This window comes from Lutra lutra, chromosome 7 (assembly GCF_902655055.1).
Source record: "Lutra lutra chromosome 7, mLutLut1.2, whole genome shotgun sequence".
NCBI lineage: Eukaryota > Metazoa > Chordata > Mammalia > Carnivora > Mustelidae > Lutra > Lutra lutra.
In genome coordinates, this window is record NC_062284.1 from 137,448,959 (window position 1) to 137,464,760 (window position 15,802).

Consider the following 15,802-nt stretch of genomic DNA (forward strand, 5'->3'; position numbering starts at 1 on the left):
GTATATTTTTGGGGGAAGGGGGTTGCTACTGGGTTTTCTCCTCTATTATTTAACTGGTCATGATTTGTATATATGAAGGCTCATATATACAAATATATATATTTGTCACATGAATTTGTTTTATCACTAATTTGCTAGGGTTCTGCAGGTGGATTATAGGCCGTCTGCAAGGAGTGTTGTATTTCATTTTTTTCCTATTCCACCCCTCTGCTTTCTCTTGTTTAACTTCATGGCCTAATACTCACAGGACAATGGGAAATGGTGTGGAATATAATGCAGCTTTGTCTTAGTCTTGACCTTAGTGGGAATGCATTTAGTGTTTTCTTATTAAGCAAGATGATGCTTTTAGGATTCAGGTCTGTTTATACATTCCATATACAATGATCTATCTACCTATCTATCTATCTATCCCTCCATCCATCCATCTATCCATCCAATTCTTTATCTCAGTTAATGCTTTTTGCCCCAAAGGAGGAGGGTAAGCCTCTTCCTCTGGCAATGTTTCTCTAGCGCCCTCTACTGACAAAGTTAACCTCATGTCCCCACCGAGTTCTTACGGCGCAGGGATAAAGGAAGCCCTTGAGCTTGAAGCAACAAACCCATCAGTAGTTTTGCTTTAGACAGTTAATTATATTTTTAAGATTTTTTTAAACAACGTCTTCTCTTTGTTCGCATATATACCCTTTCCCGCACTCTTCATTCTTTTGCGTAGGTCCAAATTTTCCCTTAGAATCATCTCGTTCCAGCCTTAAAAATTGTCTTTAGGGAAGGTGACGAACTTTCTCAGCTTTTGTTTGTCTGGAGAAGAACCTTCATTTTGCCTTCATTTTTGAAGGATTGTTTTGTTTCTTCCTTTTTCCTTTTTTGAAGCTGTCACCACATTCCCCCTAGCACTTCAAATATGTCATTCTGTCGTGTTTGGGCTTGCATGATTCCTCCTTTTCTAGAAATAATTTCAAACTAACAAAAATTTACAAAAACCATAGTGTTTCCATATACTCTTCCATATACTCTTCCCCGGCTTCCACATGCCCTGTAACCACAACATGATGGTCAAGGGCTCAAGGTGGCACGCTGCCATTCTGAGCGTGTCACCTGTCCCATTTCATCCCTTCAACCACACCTGCTGGCCTTGACAGTGATGGTGATTTATTTGGACAGAAGAACCTGGAGAAGACAAGGGGGAACCTCCCCCCCCCCCAGTCGTTTCTGTGCTCTCTGGTACGCAGGGTCAGCCGGGGCTGTGGCTCCCGGGGGGTGGGGGGCACCCTTAGGTTGGATTCACAACCTTGCCCAGGAAGAGGCTGCTCCACGTGAAGTGGTTGAAGATCATGACAATGAACGGGCGGTTGAAGCGGAAGGTGAGAGGCTCGGGCACCGTGCGCAGCATGACCCTGGGGGAGTCGGCGGTTTCCAAGCCCTTTTCATCGAGTTGCAGCACAGCCTTATGAACCACCTGTTGGAGACGGGGCGAAGGTGGGCGTTGAGCACCTGCTGCAGCTCGGGAGCTTGCCATGCCTCATCACTTCCATCCCTCCCACCCTTGGTTTGATGGGCGGCAAAGCTGAGGCTCAGAGAGGGTCACTTGCTGGCTCCTCATCTCAGTGGCAGCCCCAGGATGAGTGCCAAGGTGTGTCCACCTCCGGAACTCAGCTCACACCAAGACTTCTTCCCTAGAAAGTGGGCAGATGGGGCCCACCACAGGGAGATTGGGGGGTTCTCGGGACTCACTGGACTTCAGTGTCCCCCTCAGGCGCTCCTTACTGGGTCCTGGGCGAGGCCGACCTCACTTCCTTTGCACCTTGCTAGCCAAACCCTAGGGGCCCATCTCTGCGAAATGCTTCTGCCTACTCACGATGGAAAGGGGCTGTTGAATGGTCTCTTGCTGTGCTCAGAATTAGGAGGAATTCTGAAATCAGCAAAACACTCGTATACTTGTATCAAACACATTCAACAATTCAGAACTGGCTCGTTATTAACATCCTCTGGGGGCAGGGGCTCTGCCTGACCGGACAGCGAGGAGCCTGAGGCTCTGAAAAGCTCCGCCAACAGGTGCAGGAAGAAGCCGAGCGGGTGTGTCTTGGGAAATGAGGTTTTGAGTCAAATGGACCCCAGGCCAAACGTCAGGTTGACATTCACCAGCTCCATGGCCCTGGTGAGTGAACTACCTTTCCCAAGCCAGAGGCTCCTCCTTTATAAGGAGGGGCTCCACTTACACGGGGCTGCTTGACTCAATCCTTCGCACACCAGGCATTTCACGGAGCGCAGACTCTGTGCTGGGCACCACCACGGCCCAAGTCTGAGTGCTGGACCGAGAGGCGGCTGCCTGCTCAGCTGTGTCCTGTCCCCTCCCCTGTTTGGCCACCCACACGACCGTGAGATCCTGTGAGGGCTGGACCATGTCTCAGTAATGGGAGGCATACCCGGTGCCCAGCAGTTCAGGGCACGGAGTGGGCGTCCAGTAAATGTTTCCTGAAAGACTGAGGGACCCACAAGGCATAAAGCTGAAGAACGAAGGGAAAGAATGTGGTGGGTAGACTGTCTGATGGGATCGCATTCAGACATTTCCCATTTCCCTGGTTCCTTTTTGGTGTGGAGGGGATCCTTGTCACTAGTTCCCGTGTCACCTTGGGGATGTCACATTTTCCCGCTGAGCCTCCATTTACCCTATTTTAAGAGCAGGGGTGTGGAGCAGACAACCTGGGGCTTAGAGACTTACTCATGGGGGGCCCCGTGTTCCTTATTATTATTTGTACTGTGAATTTGTGGGGAAAAAAAGATGGACTTTAGGGACACTTGCCTCTGACAATGTCAGCTGGGGCTCTCGGGCGATGCCGGAGAAATCTGCCTCCTTGCTGAGGAAGTCTGAAATGCCCATGGCCCCCAGGATGGTCCTGAGGTCGTAGGCTCCGGAGATGGTCACCTTTGGGATGAACAGGTTTACCTGGCTGCTTGGGGGTAAGCAGATGGGGTTAGACTTTCCTGTGACTGGGCCAGGCCAGCTGACTTCTGTTTCCCCTGTGGTCCCTCCAGACCCTGTCTCCCAGCCAGACCTGATCCTTGCAGAAAAGGGGAAGGGACAGATCAAGACGTAGGATTTGCTTCTCCCGCCATTACACAGGCAGCTTCCTCTCGGGGCCTCTGGACAGCTCAATCTTTTCTTCTCACCTCATTCTCTGAGCTGATTCCACCTGTGGTATAGCTATGTCACTGGACACTGAAGAAGAGGGTCCCTGAGCAAGTCCCTGTGGTCCCCCAAGCACCTCTGGGCAGAAGTAGAGGAGTGGAGGGAGCACCCAGCTGGGAGCAGCATCCTGGCCTCAGCCCTGCCACTAGCGCTGTGTGGCTTTAGCCAAGTCCTGTCTCTCTCTGTGCTTGTCCTCACGGACACAGCAAGGCAGCACCAGACAACAAGGGCTCTGGACAGGGCAGGACAACTGGCAGTCAGGGAGACTGGCCTATACCAGACTCCTGGTGGATGTCCTTTAGCTTCTGTAGGATGTCTAATGCACGCATGCGCCCGCAACCTTAGGAGGGCCAACATCTTCTACGTCCACATGGAGAGAATTGAACTCACGAGAAGCTCAAAGTCACGCCACTGGGAAGCAGCAGAATTGTGGAGAGGCCATGACTGGTTGCTTCAAAGTGTCCTTGCCTCATGGGAGGAGGGAGAGGGAAGAAGGGAGGAGGGAGAAGGAAGAAGGAAGGAGGGAGAAGGGGGTAGGGGGGGAGGGAGGAGAAAGGAAGAAAGGGTGCCCACAAGCTCTGCGTGGGGCAAGGAGGCTTCCACAGACGGTAGGCAGCAGCCCGACCCTGAGGGGCGGCACTCCAGTGAGGGGGGGTAGGTGATCCCAGGAGGGGTGAGGTGGGAGAAGGGTTGAGTAACACAAGTCTAGAGGTGAGGAACCATAATGTCTGCCTTCTAGGGCTAAGGGGGCATCACTGGGATGGAGTAGAGAATTCGTGCCCGATCACATATGTCGCTTAAATGTGCAAGAGTCTGCCTTGGAGGTTTATTTTTAAAAAAATCTAGAAGAAAATGGCATGTGTTATTGATATGTTTTAAGCTAAAGTGTTTTGGTGAAGAGATTATTTTTGGTGTAAAAAGAAAGATCATCCTTCTCATTTTCCACAGACTAGGAGCCAAAATTGGTGTGAACCCGGGTGTGTAATCACCAGCTGGCGACAGGGTTCCTGAACTACTGGCTCCCTTGGAAGGCGTGGGGGCAAGTGAAATGGTGAGAAGCCAGCCACGGGACCCCTCAGGTCACCCAAACACAGGCTCACATGCACGCCTACCCACCTCATCCCCAACCCCATGCTCAAGGTCAGGTGCAATGGGTCCAGGACTCTGAGAACACTTCTGGGTCTCCCCACGTCGCTATAAGGGATTTCTTGGAAACACGGAGCAGCCTCCGCAGCTCTTCCCCACAGGAGGTCAAACTCCCAGGCACTTCCACGTCTACTCGAGGAACTGGACTAACCTTTCCAGAAGGTCCAGGATTGAGCAGTGCTCTGAGGCTACAACTCAAAATAAAAATAACTCAAAACCACAAAACACAAAAACCTACGTATATATTAAAGTAGAGGGCTTCTTTCCAGATTTTCTGCCTTCAGAGCTCTTGATTTACATATTTCATTCGAGTAGAATTTGTCTCCTTCTTTGCAGCTGCTGTCTGACTCTGCGGGTGCCCTGGGCATGGCCCCCTGGATTTGGCTTGTGCCCATCCTTCCTCCATGCACGCTCTTGGAACGCCTTCCACTCCCACTCAGGCTTAACACACAGTCTGAATGGAAAGTGACTGTTCTGCAGCTCCTTCCCCCGTCCCCTGGGGCAGCCAGGCATTTCCACCTTCCCCCAGCTTCACACCTATCTCCTTTCCTCTCCTGCTATGAAAAAACCGATGTCATTGTGCACTATGGCTTCTACCAGAAGCCTTTCCTCTGCTCTAGATTGCATGTCTTTGAAGTCATATTCACCTTCTATCCTTTCTGGTTAGCCTAGCACATGGTATACAGCAGGCGGTTCCATTTGTGTAGGAAGGAAGGAAGGAAAGGAAAGGAAAGGAAAGGAAAGGAAAGGAAAGGAAAGGAAAGGAAAGGAAAGGAAGGGCACCTGCTCTGGAAACCTTCCTGATTCACTCCAGATCCAAATGCCCACTTTCTGGGGGAGAAGGATAAGGGCTTACCCCGTGGTCAGGGACTCAGACCACCTCTGAATGGTGCCCCTGCTCAGCGCGGTGATGACTGTGTCCATCTTTCCCTCTTCTGGGAGGACAAAGAAGACAGTCTCATTGCCCATGTACTCCAGTTGGACCAGCTGACAGGGGAGCACTGGGTCTTGAAAGTACTTGATGGGGCCCGACTGGACCATCATGGGCACTCTCACCACGGTGGTCTTGTTCACGTAGAAGTTTTCCTCCCTGGTGCTCTCCAGGTTGAAGGGCCGTTCCCATGTGCCTGGGAAGGAAGGGAGAAAGGAGACAGGTCTGTGAGAACCGGAGGAAAACACAGTTTGGGTGGCCACAGAACACTAAGCAGGTGTCATGGCAGCCGCTCCCTGGAAGGTCCCCGCCAGAGTGGCTAGAATTTTCTGGTAAGTTGTGAAATGCCCAGAAATTTAAAGCCTATTCTGTCCTCTACTTCTTGAGCTGGGTTGAGGATTATTAACTCTGTTTCTGAGCCTCTAAAAAATGGAAGGAGGGAGACAAACGAGAATACCCTTGGAATTGGGGGTAGAATTTAGTAAGCCAGACTTTGCCTGGCTGCCCTCCCCCCCCCCGCCCCCGAGCCTAGGGTGGATCCTAGACAGGAGGGTTCTGGAAATGGTGCCAGATGGAACTTGGGCTGCAAATTCAAGGTCGGGGTGGGAGAGGTTTGGAGAAACGGACCACCCATTCCATGCCCACGCTTGACGTCTGGCCACAGAAGCCCATCAGGCAGCCTGGCTGCCCAGCAGATTGTGTCCACTGCCTTGAGGGAGGCTCCTTACCTTCTATGTGGCCCCAAGGCAAAGTCAGGATGAGACGATGCCTTCAAGCTCCCACGCTCCAACCCACAGTTGGACTTGAATCCTTCCCCCATGCTCCACAATGACATCACACAGCCTCTTTGTCTTCCTGGTGATGGGGAACTCACTACTTTCACAGACCAGGCTTTCATTACTGGTCATCTTTCATGGAAGGTCGATTGTTCCTTAGAGCCAAAGCCTGCCTGATTGTGAGGCCCGTTTGCAGAGCCTCTTTGGCCCTTCTGGGCTTATTCTAAGCAACTATGAGTTTTCTCACAGATGACAGAATTCTGGATGTTTAAAGACATGGGTGGACCTCACCAGGGCCTCCAATGCTCTAAGTTAACTCCCCAGGTCTGGAGGACCCCCTGGGGGTCCCAGGTGTCTTGGCTGTCCCTGGGAGTCCTTATGAGGTCTCTGTTTCCCAGCTGAGGCTGCCTGAGGGTGGCCAGTGCTGAGCTCCAGGCAGACCCTTCTCCATCCCACTGCCTGCAGGGTCTGTGGACCCCAAGGCCAGAACTCTTGTTCTGACCCAGCCTCAACCCTCCCTGTAGGGGCTGCTAAGGGAGGCAGTAGGGAGAGATGGGAGGATGGAGGGAAAGGGCTGTGGATGTGGAGTTGGAGACCCTGAGGCTGTGCCTGTTCCACACCATGACTGAGTGTGATGTCACAGTCTGGCTGTCTGGGCCGAAGGTGGTGGTGTTTTGTGACTAACTTGTCCAACTCACAGAAAAAAAAAAAAAAAAAAAAAGGTGAGTATTTTTCAGTGTTAGGTTTTTCATCCTTAAACGTTTGCTATTGTTTTTTCCTGAGTATATCTTTTCTAGAAGAAAATGTAGCATATCCAGTTGGGCACAAAACAAAATACAGAATGGGGTCTAACCTCTACTTTAAGAGGTTCTTCTTGAAAATTCTCAAGCCAGAAGGCCTTGTGGTAGGGAAACTTAAGAATTTATGGGGGCAAATTGGAGAGAGCAAAGAAGATTCCTGATACGAGGATATCACTCCAGATATGAGACTGGAAAGGACAGAGAACTAGATGACTTTAGGCCAGGGTTTCTCAGCCTTGGGACAATGGCCATTCTGGAGCAGATATTATTGTGGGAGTTGTCCTGTTTTGCAGCACTCCCTGGCCTCTACTTGCTAGATGCCAGGAACACACCCCACCCCACCCCACCCTCAACTGTGACAACCCAAAATATCTCTAGACGTGGTCAAGCGTCCCTGAAGGGGGTTGAAGATCACCCAGGGTTGAGAACCAGTGCTATCAACTAAGGAGCAGAGATTTTCTTCTCAAGGACAATGTATCCCCAAATTGTGTGTTCATAAAAATGATTGGGGGTGGGCCTTGTTAAAAACACAAATTCTAGGACTTTCTTGCAGAAACTTTGCTTCAGTGGGTCTGGCATGGTCTCTGGAATCTATAATTTTAACAAGTTGCCATGGTGATTTTTACACACAAGAACTTTGGAAAACCCTGCTTCAAATTGATGAGGACAAGTTGAAGTTTGGCTAAGATGGGACTTGGTCAGAGCTGGCTGTGAGTGCTGGGGAAGTGTGTGATATAGGGTCCATCTGGGGGGAGTTCCTGGGGGGCAGAGGCTATGTCTGTCTGGTCATAGGCTGTGTTTCCAGCTCTTGGCCCAGTGCCTGATGCACAGCCAGCACTCAGCCAATATTTTTTGACCATGAGTCAGCCAGTCTGTTCATGATTACATGTTTGGCCTCAAAAAAACCTGTAAGAGCTTGGGCAAGTTGCTCAATTCTTTTGGGTGTCATTTTGATTGCTTATAAGATGAGATATTCTACTTTCCTAATAGGATTATGGTGAGGATGGAGATTTACAGTTGAAAGTGTGCTTTGTAAGATCAAAGGCCTTGTCCAAGAATGCAGCCTGGGTTTTGATGGCTCTTACTATTCTTGGCAATGGGGTGAGTAGGGGGGTACCTTTGAAGAAAATGTAGTTGACCAGGATGAGCATGGCTGAACTATCCAGCTTTGATATCAAGTCCACAATTTTCCCTTGTGTCTTATTTTTGATATACTCATTGATTTGTCTGCTGGCTCCAGCCCCATCCTTGAAATCTGTAGCCAAAGCCTCCAACTCATAGTAGTGCTTGGTGTCTGCTGAGAATGACTCCAGAAGTTCCAGGCTGCGGTCAAGGAACAAAGCATTACCCATAACCATTTCCAACATGGTGTCTGACTCCTTCTCGAAGAGGTGGTGGAGGTGCTTAAAGCCCTGGTGAATCTCAGCTTCAGATATATTGGTGAGGTTGAAGCCCAGGCCTTGGAGGAGTTGGACCCGTGTGTGGCCACAGGATCCCAGAGACAGCATAGCTAAGGCCATGGAGATGCTCACAGGGGAGATGAAGACATTCTTTCCAGGAGCTGAAGCCACAAGATGCCTATATAGGATAAAGGCAAAGTCAACATTGTTTGGAGCCAAGTCCCGGTGAGGGCTCCTCTTGCTCACATCAGTATCTGGGTCCTTAGCCTGGACGGTCCAGAGGTCACTGGTGGACAGCCAGAGGAAATAGGTGCACAGGGAAAGCAGCATTGTCCAAGATGGTCAGGCCCTGCAAAATCAGGAATTCTCATTAGATAATGTAGGGTCTCCAAGGCAGTGAGGCATGGTGAAATGGTGGGCAGAAGACCCTGTGAAACACCCTACTCAAGCCTCACTTCCTTTCTCCACATTGGCTGTGTGACCTGGGACAGCTCAGGACTCTGGGACTCAAATTCCTCACCTGAAAGTATGATGATGCCTGCTATGATTTTTCAAGTACCTACCCAACACCAGGTATCAAGATACCCAACACTGACCTATGTGTTTTACTTATATTTTCTCAACTAACCCTCACTAACAAACTAATAAAATAGCTATTATTATTATGATTTGAGGTAGGTAGAAATGGAAGCCCAGAGGGGTGAAATATCCTACCAATTGATATATTCAAAGAACTGAAAGGAAAAAACTCTCAACCAAGAATCCTGGATCTGGCAAAACCATCCTTCAAAAATGAGAGAGAAATCTAGACATTCCCAGATAAGCAAAAGCTGAAGGAGTTTATTACCACTAGGCCTCTCCTGCAAGAGATGCTAATGGGAGTCCTTCTGGCTAAAATGAAAGGACACTAGAGAGTAAATATAATCTATAGGAAGAAATAAAAATCTCTGGTAAAGGTAAATATATGAGCAATTAGAAAAACTCATATTATTGTAATCTTGCTTGGTAACTTCACTTTTTATTTTTGATATGATTTAAAAGACTAATCTATGAAAAGCAATTATTAGTCTATGTTTTTTGGATACACAATGAATAAAGATGTAATTTGTGACTTAAATAACTGAAAGAATATGGGGATCGAGCTACATAGGTGTGGGGCTTTTGTATGCTATGAAAGTGAAGCTGGCGTAAATTCAAATGAGAGTGTTATAACTTTAGGATGTTAAATATAATTTCCATGGGAACCAGGAAGAAAATAGCAACAGAGTATGCACAAAAGGACATGAGAAGGGAATTAAAATGTTTCACTACAAAAAAATCAATTAAACATAAAAGAAGATAGTAATGAAGGAAACGAGGGACAAAAAAAATCCATAAGGCATTTAGAAAACAAATAGGAAATGGCAGAAGTCCTTCTTTATTAGCAATTACTCTAAATATAAATGGATAAAATTCCCCAACCGAAAGACAGAGATTGGCAGATGGATTTAAAAAATGATCCAACTATGCACTGACTACAAGAGACACATTTTAGATCCAAAGACATCATTATGAAAGTGGAAGGATGGAAAAAGATAATACAAATAAATAGTTACCAAAAGAGAGTGGGGTAGGAGAAGGAAGGAAACAATAAAGATTAGAGCACAGATATGTAAAATAGAGAATAGGAAAACTAGAGAAAATCGATGAAACCAGGATATAATATATCTAATTGATATAGTATAATATACTATGATGATATAGAATTAATATAATATGGTCTTCAAAAAGGTGAACAAAATTGACAAACCTTTAGCTAACTGAGTAAGAAAAAAAGAGAAGTCTCAAATTACTAAAATCAGAAATGAAAATGGGGACTTTACTGCCAATTCTTACAGAAACAAAAATAATTATAAGAGAGGCTGCTGGGTGGCTCAGTTAGTTAAGTGTCTGACTCTTGATTTTGGTTCAGGTTTTGATCTCAGCGCCCTGGGATTGAGCCCTGCATCAGGCTCCATGCTCAGTGGGGAGTGTGCTTGAGATTCTTTCTCTCTGTCACCCCTCTACCCCCTCTCTCTCTAAAATAAAAATAAATAAATTTTAAAAAGAATTATAAGAAAATATTACAAAAAAAAATAAACACCAACCAACTGGATAGCCTAGATAAAATGAAATAAATTCTGGAAATGCAAAACTTACCAAGACTGGATCACAAGAAATGGAAAATCTGAATAGACCTGTATGTAGTAAGAAAATTGAATCAGAATTGAAAACCCAAAAAAGAAAGCCCTGGACCAAATGGCTTAACCACTGAATGCTACCAAACATTAAAGAAATCACATGAATCCTCCTTCCAAAAAAACCAGAGTGGAGGGAACATTTCCTAACTCGTTCATTGCCCTGATACCAAAGCCAGATAAAGATGCTGTAAGGACAGAAAAGTACAGATGAATAATGCCCATGAACACTGATGCAAAAATCCTCAACAAAAAACTAGCAAATAGAATTCAGCAACATACAGCATGGCCAAGTGGGGTTTATTTCTAGAATGCAAGGATGGTTCTACATACAAAACTCAACTAACATGCTATAACAGAATGAAGAAAAAAAAAGACTATGATCATCTCACTTGATGCAGAAAAAGCATTTGGCATAATTCAACACATCCTTTCAAGATAAAAACACTCAACAAACTAAGGCTAAAGGGAAACTACTTCAATATAAAAAAAAATTGTAAAAAGCCACAGCTCATGGTGAAAGATTGAAAGCTTTTTATCTAAGATTCCCAGAGCAAGGAAGGATGCTTACTTTTGCCTCTTCTGTTTAACACAGGACTGGAAGTCCTAGCCAGAGAAATTAGGCAAGAAAAAGAAATAAAAGATATCCATGTTTGAAAGGAAGGAGTAAAATGATCTCCGCCCATAGGCAACCTGATCAACATCATAGCCACATGTAGAAAACCTTGAAGATTCCATAAAAACCCTGCTGGAACTAAGAAATGAATTCAACAAAGCAGCAGGCTACAAAACCAGAACACACACACACACACACACACACACACACACACACACATACACACCACACATCAGTTCTCATACTAACAATGAACGAACTGAAAAGGAAATTAACAATTATGCTATTTACAATAAAATAAAAAAAAGAACGATTTCTTGGACATGACATTAAAGGCACAAACAAGGGGCGCCTGGGTGGCTCAGTGGGTTAAAGCCTCTGCCTTCGGCTCTGGTCGTGATCCCAGAGTTCTGGGATGGAGCCCCACATCCGGCTCTCTGCTCAGCAGGGAGCCTGCTTCTTCCTCTCTTTCTCTGCCTGACTCTCTGCCTACTTGTAATCTCTGTCAAATAAATAAATAAAATCTTAAAAAAAAATAAAGGCACAAACAACAAAAGGAAAATTAGACACATTGGATTTTCTAAAATCAAAAACTTTTGATCACCCAAGGACACTATCAATAGAGTTGAGAGGCGACCCACAAAATGAGAGGTAATATTTGAAAATCCCATATCTGATAAAGGGTTAATATCCAGATTACATAAAACTCAAGTTAAAAAATTTTAAAAATATCTAATGCAAAGAATGGGCAAAGTTGTTGAGTAGGCATTTCTTCAAAAGAAGATATACTGATGGCCAACAGGCACATGAAAAGATGTTCACATTAGAGTCCTCAGGGAAACACAAATCAAAACCTCAATGAGATACAATTTATACCCATTTGCATGGCTGTTTCAAAAACTAAACCAAGTCAAACCACAAACAGCAAAACATAAAACAGGTGTTGGCCCGGATGTGGAGGAGCTGGAAACTCTGTATCTTTCTGGTGGAAATAAAGGGTATGACAGGTCCTCAAAAAATTAAATATAGAATTACCATGTGATCCAGAGATTCTTCTTCTGAGGAATTGGAAACAGGGACTTGAACAGATATTTGTACAACCTAGTGTTCACGATTGCGTTGTTCATAATAGCCAAAGAACCGGAAACACTTCAAATGTCCATCAGTAGATGAATGGATAATAAAAGGTGGTTGTATAAGGAAAACCTTCCCTGTGTTTCTCCTTTCCTCACACATAACTGCATGCTTTACTCTGACGCCAGAGATATGGGTTTCCCACACACCAATCAATTTGCCCCCAGCTGAGGGGTAATGCCACTCAATTCCACAATGGATCTACAGTCCTACAGTGTAACTCAATTCTGACACTGTCCTCCTGGAGATAATGTCAGACCCCCTGGGTTAAGGGCTCAGTTCCCACAAGATTGCCCAGCAGGGGCGCTACATTGTGCCCGTCCAGCCCAGCTGTCAGACTCCCTTGTGTTACTTGGCTGGACTTAGGGACATCCGTGGAATGACAGATGGGAATGGCTCTTGGCTTAGTGTCAACCCCTTCAAGGCTGGAGGCAGGGGCAAATCGAGCCCCCATGGGTGACCCACCAACTGCAAAACCCTCCCCATAACACCGCTCAAACACCTGGCCTCAGATCACTGCTGGCTGCCCTAATGCTCAAAGTCCATTACAAAAATTAAACAAGCAAGGTGCGCATGGCTTCATTCTGGCGGCTGGGCAGGAGCGGGAGGGATGGACACGGTTCAGGTGCTACTCACAGTTTGCCGAGGGCTCAGGCTGCAACCACTGGCTGGACCTGGCTGTCCTGGGCCCTAGTATGTGTACAGTAAGCCTGCGGGGCACCACGGCTAAATCTTGTTTGCCAGCTTCCCTGCTGGTTAATGGTTAGAGGGGGTCCAGTGGCCTTTGCCATTCGGTGGTCCCCTCCCCCCGGACATTAACCAATGGGTTTTTTTCCAGGATATTTGAGCAAACACAGCAATGCTGCAAGTTAACTTTCCTCTGCGTTCAGTTCTCTGACGTTTTCTTTTTAATATCAAAAAGAGGCTGGAGTTGCATCACCGCCTGTGGTTGCCAGGTGAATGCTGGCCCTTAATTAGCCCAATGGTGCAGACTCCTGTGAAGAACCAAGTGCTAAGCTTAGGACAGGGGATGAATCTAATGAGGTCCCGCTTTCAACGGGACCTCCGTCTGGCAGGAAAGAGACATGGAAGAAAAGCAGCCAAGTGCTTCCCACAGATTGTCTCATGTAATCTTCCAAAGACATTACGAATTAGAGGCTGTTATTCTCGCTTTTGTTTGGATAAGGAAACTGAGGCCCATGGAGCTTAAGTAAAGCTCCCCTTGAGATTCATATCCAAGAGGGACGCCTGGGTGTCTCAGTTGGTTAAGCAGCTGCCTTCAGCTCGGATCATGATCCCAGCGTCCTGGAATCGAGTCCCGCATCGGGCTCCTTGCTTGGCGGGGAGCCTGCTTCTCCCTCTGCCTCTGCCTGCGCTCACTCTTGCTCCTCTCTCTCTGACAAATAAAGAAAATATTAAAAAAAAAAAGAGATTCATATCCAAGAACATTCCACTCAAAAGTCTAGCTCCTTCCATATTCTCTGCATTTTTATTTATTAGTTCTCTATTGGTTGGAAGTGACAGATAACAAATTTCTTTAAAGCAAAAAAAAAAAAAGGAATATAAATTGGATCTCATGAATGAGAGTTCTGAAGAGTGGGGAGGGCTTCAGGCTTGGCTGGATCCAGGGATTCCAAGTTGGGTATCATATCTGTCTCTTTTTAAAAAAAAATTCTTGGGGCACCTGGGTGGCTCAGTGGGTTAAAGCCTCTGCCTTCAGCTTGGCTCATGATCCCAGAGTCCTGGGATCAAGCCCCGAATCGGGCTCTCCACTCAGCGGGGAGCCTGCTTTCCCCCCTCTCTCTGCCTGCCTCTCTGCCTACTTGTGATCTCTGTCTGTCAAGTAAATTAAAAAAATTAAAAAAAAATTCTTTCTGAGCTCTTCTTTATTCAGTTTTCATGCTTTACCCTGTATGGTGAGGACAAAGGTGGCCATTGCAGCTCTAAGTTGTTTGTTTCTAACTGGTTATTTGTGATCAGAAAGAGAGAGACTCACTTTTTCTCCCTGTTCATATCAGTCCCTGAAAGGACTCAGGGCATGATCAGTCATCATTGGCTTGATCACAGCACACAGAATATGGCCTGCTAAGCCTAGGCAGGGTCTTGTGCCCTCTGCTGGTTGATAACATTATTACTTCCCTCCAGGGATGAGCGGAGCTGTTTCTAGGAGTAAAAAGGAAAAGTTGTACCCAGGGCCGGTTCTAGAAATCTGGGGGCACTTCAGTTTTATTAATACTTATTGGTCTTTTTTTAAAAAGTTTTTTTTTAATTTATTAATGCAATTTTGGAATTTATACCTAGGAATCTATTATTTTTCAATCTTGTCATATCAGTAATTTTTTTCTTTCTGTATTTTATTTACATATTTCCTCTCCTTCTTTTCCCCTCGATGAGTCTTATTAGGGAAATCTGCCTAGTTAATTAATCTTTTCAAAGGATCAGTTTTTAGTTTTTAGTTTTCTTAATCCTTACTGTTTTTTAAACCTTTTAAAAAAATTGATTTCTTCTTTTATTTTTATTTTTTACCATCCTTTGAAATTCCTACATTTTCAAATATTGTTCTTTTTCTATTTTCTTGAGTTAAAGGCTTAGCTAGCTTTCCTACTTCTTAACATTTTGAGTCTCCATATAAATGTATTTAAAGTTAAAAGCCTTCATCTAACTTCTGACTGTGTGATGCCCCCCCAAAGTTTTGATATTGACTATTTTCATTGTCATATTTTGATGTGTTTCTAGTTCGCTTTATGGTTTTATTTTTAACCCCAGGGTCTTCAGTAATATGTCATTTAGTGTATTTAGAACCTTGGGATACTCTTTTGCTATTTACTTAAAAAAAAAAAAAGATTATTTATTTATTTATTTATTTGAGAGAGAGAGCACGCACAAGCAGGGGGAGAGGCAGAAGGAGAAGGAGAAACAGACTCCCCGCTGAGTAGGGAGCCAAAGACAAGGCTCGATCCCAGGACCTCAAAATCATGTCCTGAGCCAAAAGCAGATGCTTAACGACTGAGCCACCCAGGCGCCCCTTATATTATTTACTTTTATTTCACTTTGGTCAACAAATGTTATCTACAAGGCACACCCAACAGATACTGTTCCTTTGGCTCCAGACCACCACAATAAAATGCATTTCACAATAAGGTAATTCCAATGAAATTTTTGGCTTCCCACTGTATATAAAAGTCATGTTTACACTACACAGCCATCTCCTAAGTGTCTGACAGCATCATGTCTAAAAAAATGTATATACCTTAAATCAAAAATACTTTATTGCTAAAAAAAATGCCAAACATCCTCTGAGCTTTCTGCAGATCATAATAACTGATCAGAGATGACCGTAACAAATGTAATAGTAATGAACAAGTTGGAAATACAGCAAGAATTACCAAAACATGACCCCGAGACATGAAATGAGCAAATGGCTGTCAGAAAAATGAGCCAACGGACTTGATGCAGGCAGGGTTGCCAGAAACATTTAATTTGAAAAAAGACAGTACCTGTGGAGCCGGATGGAGTGAAACACAGTAAAACAAGGATGCCCGTGTATGACATTGAACGCGTAGAACTGACTGAGGATGCTTTTCAATCCTATGTGC

At 45.4% G+C, this 15,802-nt stretch overlaps 1 protein-coding gene across 3 annotated transcripts; it reads right to left on the bottom strand.

Annotated features, from left to right (window-relative positions):
• Positions 1-619: 619 nt before the first annotated feature.
• On the bottom strand, positions 620-12,941 carry SERPINA6 (serpin family A member 6). Of its 3 annotated transcripts, none has more exons than XM_047737722.1 (5): positions 12,843-12,941; positions 8,189-8,589; positions 5,190-5,460; positions 2,801-2,951; positions 620-1,456 (listed from the first exon to the last, which is right to left on the bottom strand). In XM_047737722.1, exons 2-5 carry the CDS (start codon positions 8,568-8,570, stop codon positions 1,271-1,273), a joined length of 990 nt encoding a protein of 329 aa, XP_047593678.1. In that variant the 5' UTR covers positions 8,571-8,589; positions 12,843-12,941; the 3' UTR covers positions 620-1,270. The 3 variants fall into 3 exon arrangements, with proteins under 3 accessions (XP_047593678.1, XP_047593676.1, XP_047593675.1); XM_047737720.1 differs by having other exon boundaries at positions 2,801-2,948; positions 7,958-8,589; XM_047737719.1 differs by having other exon boundaries at positions 7,958-8,589.
• Between the last annotated feature and the right edge of the window lie 2,861 nt (positions 12,942-15,802).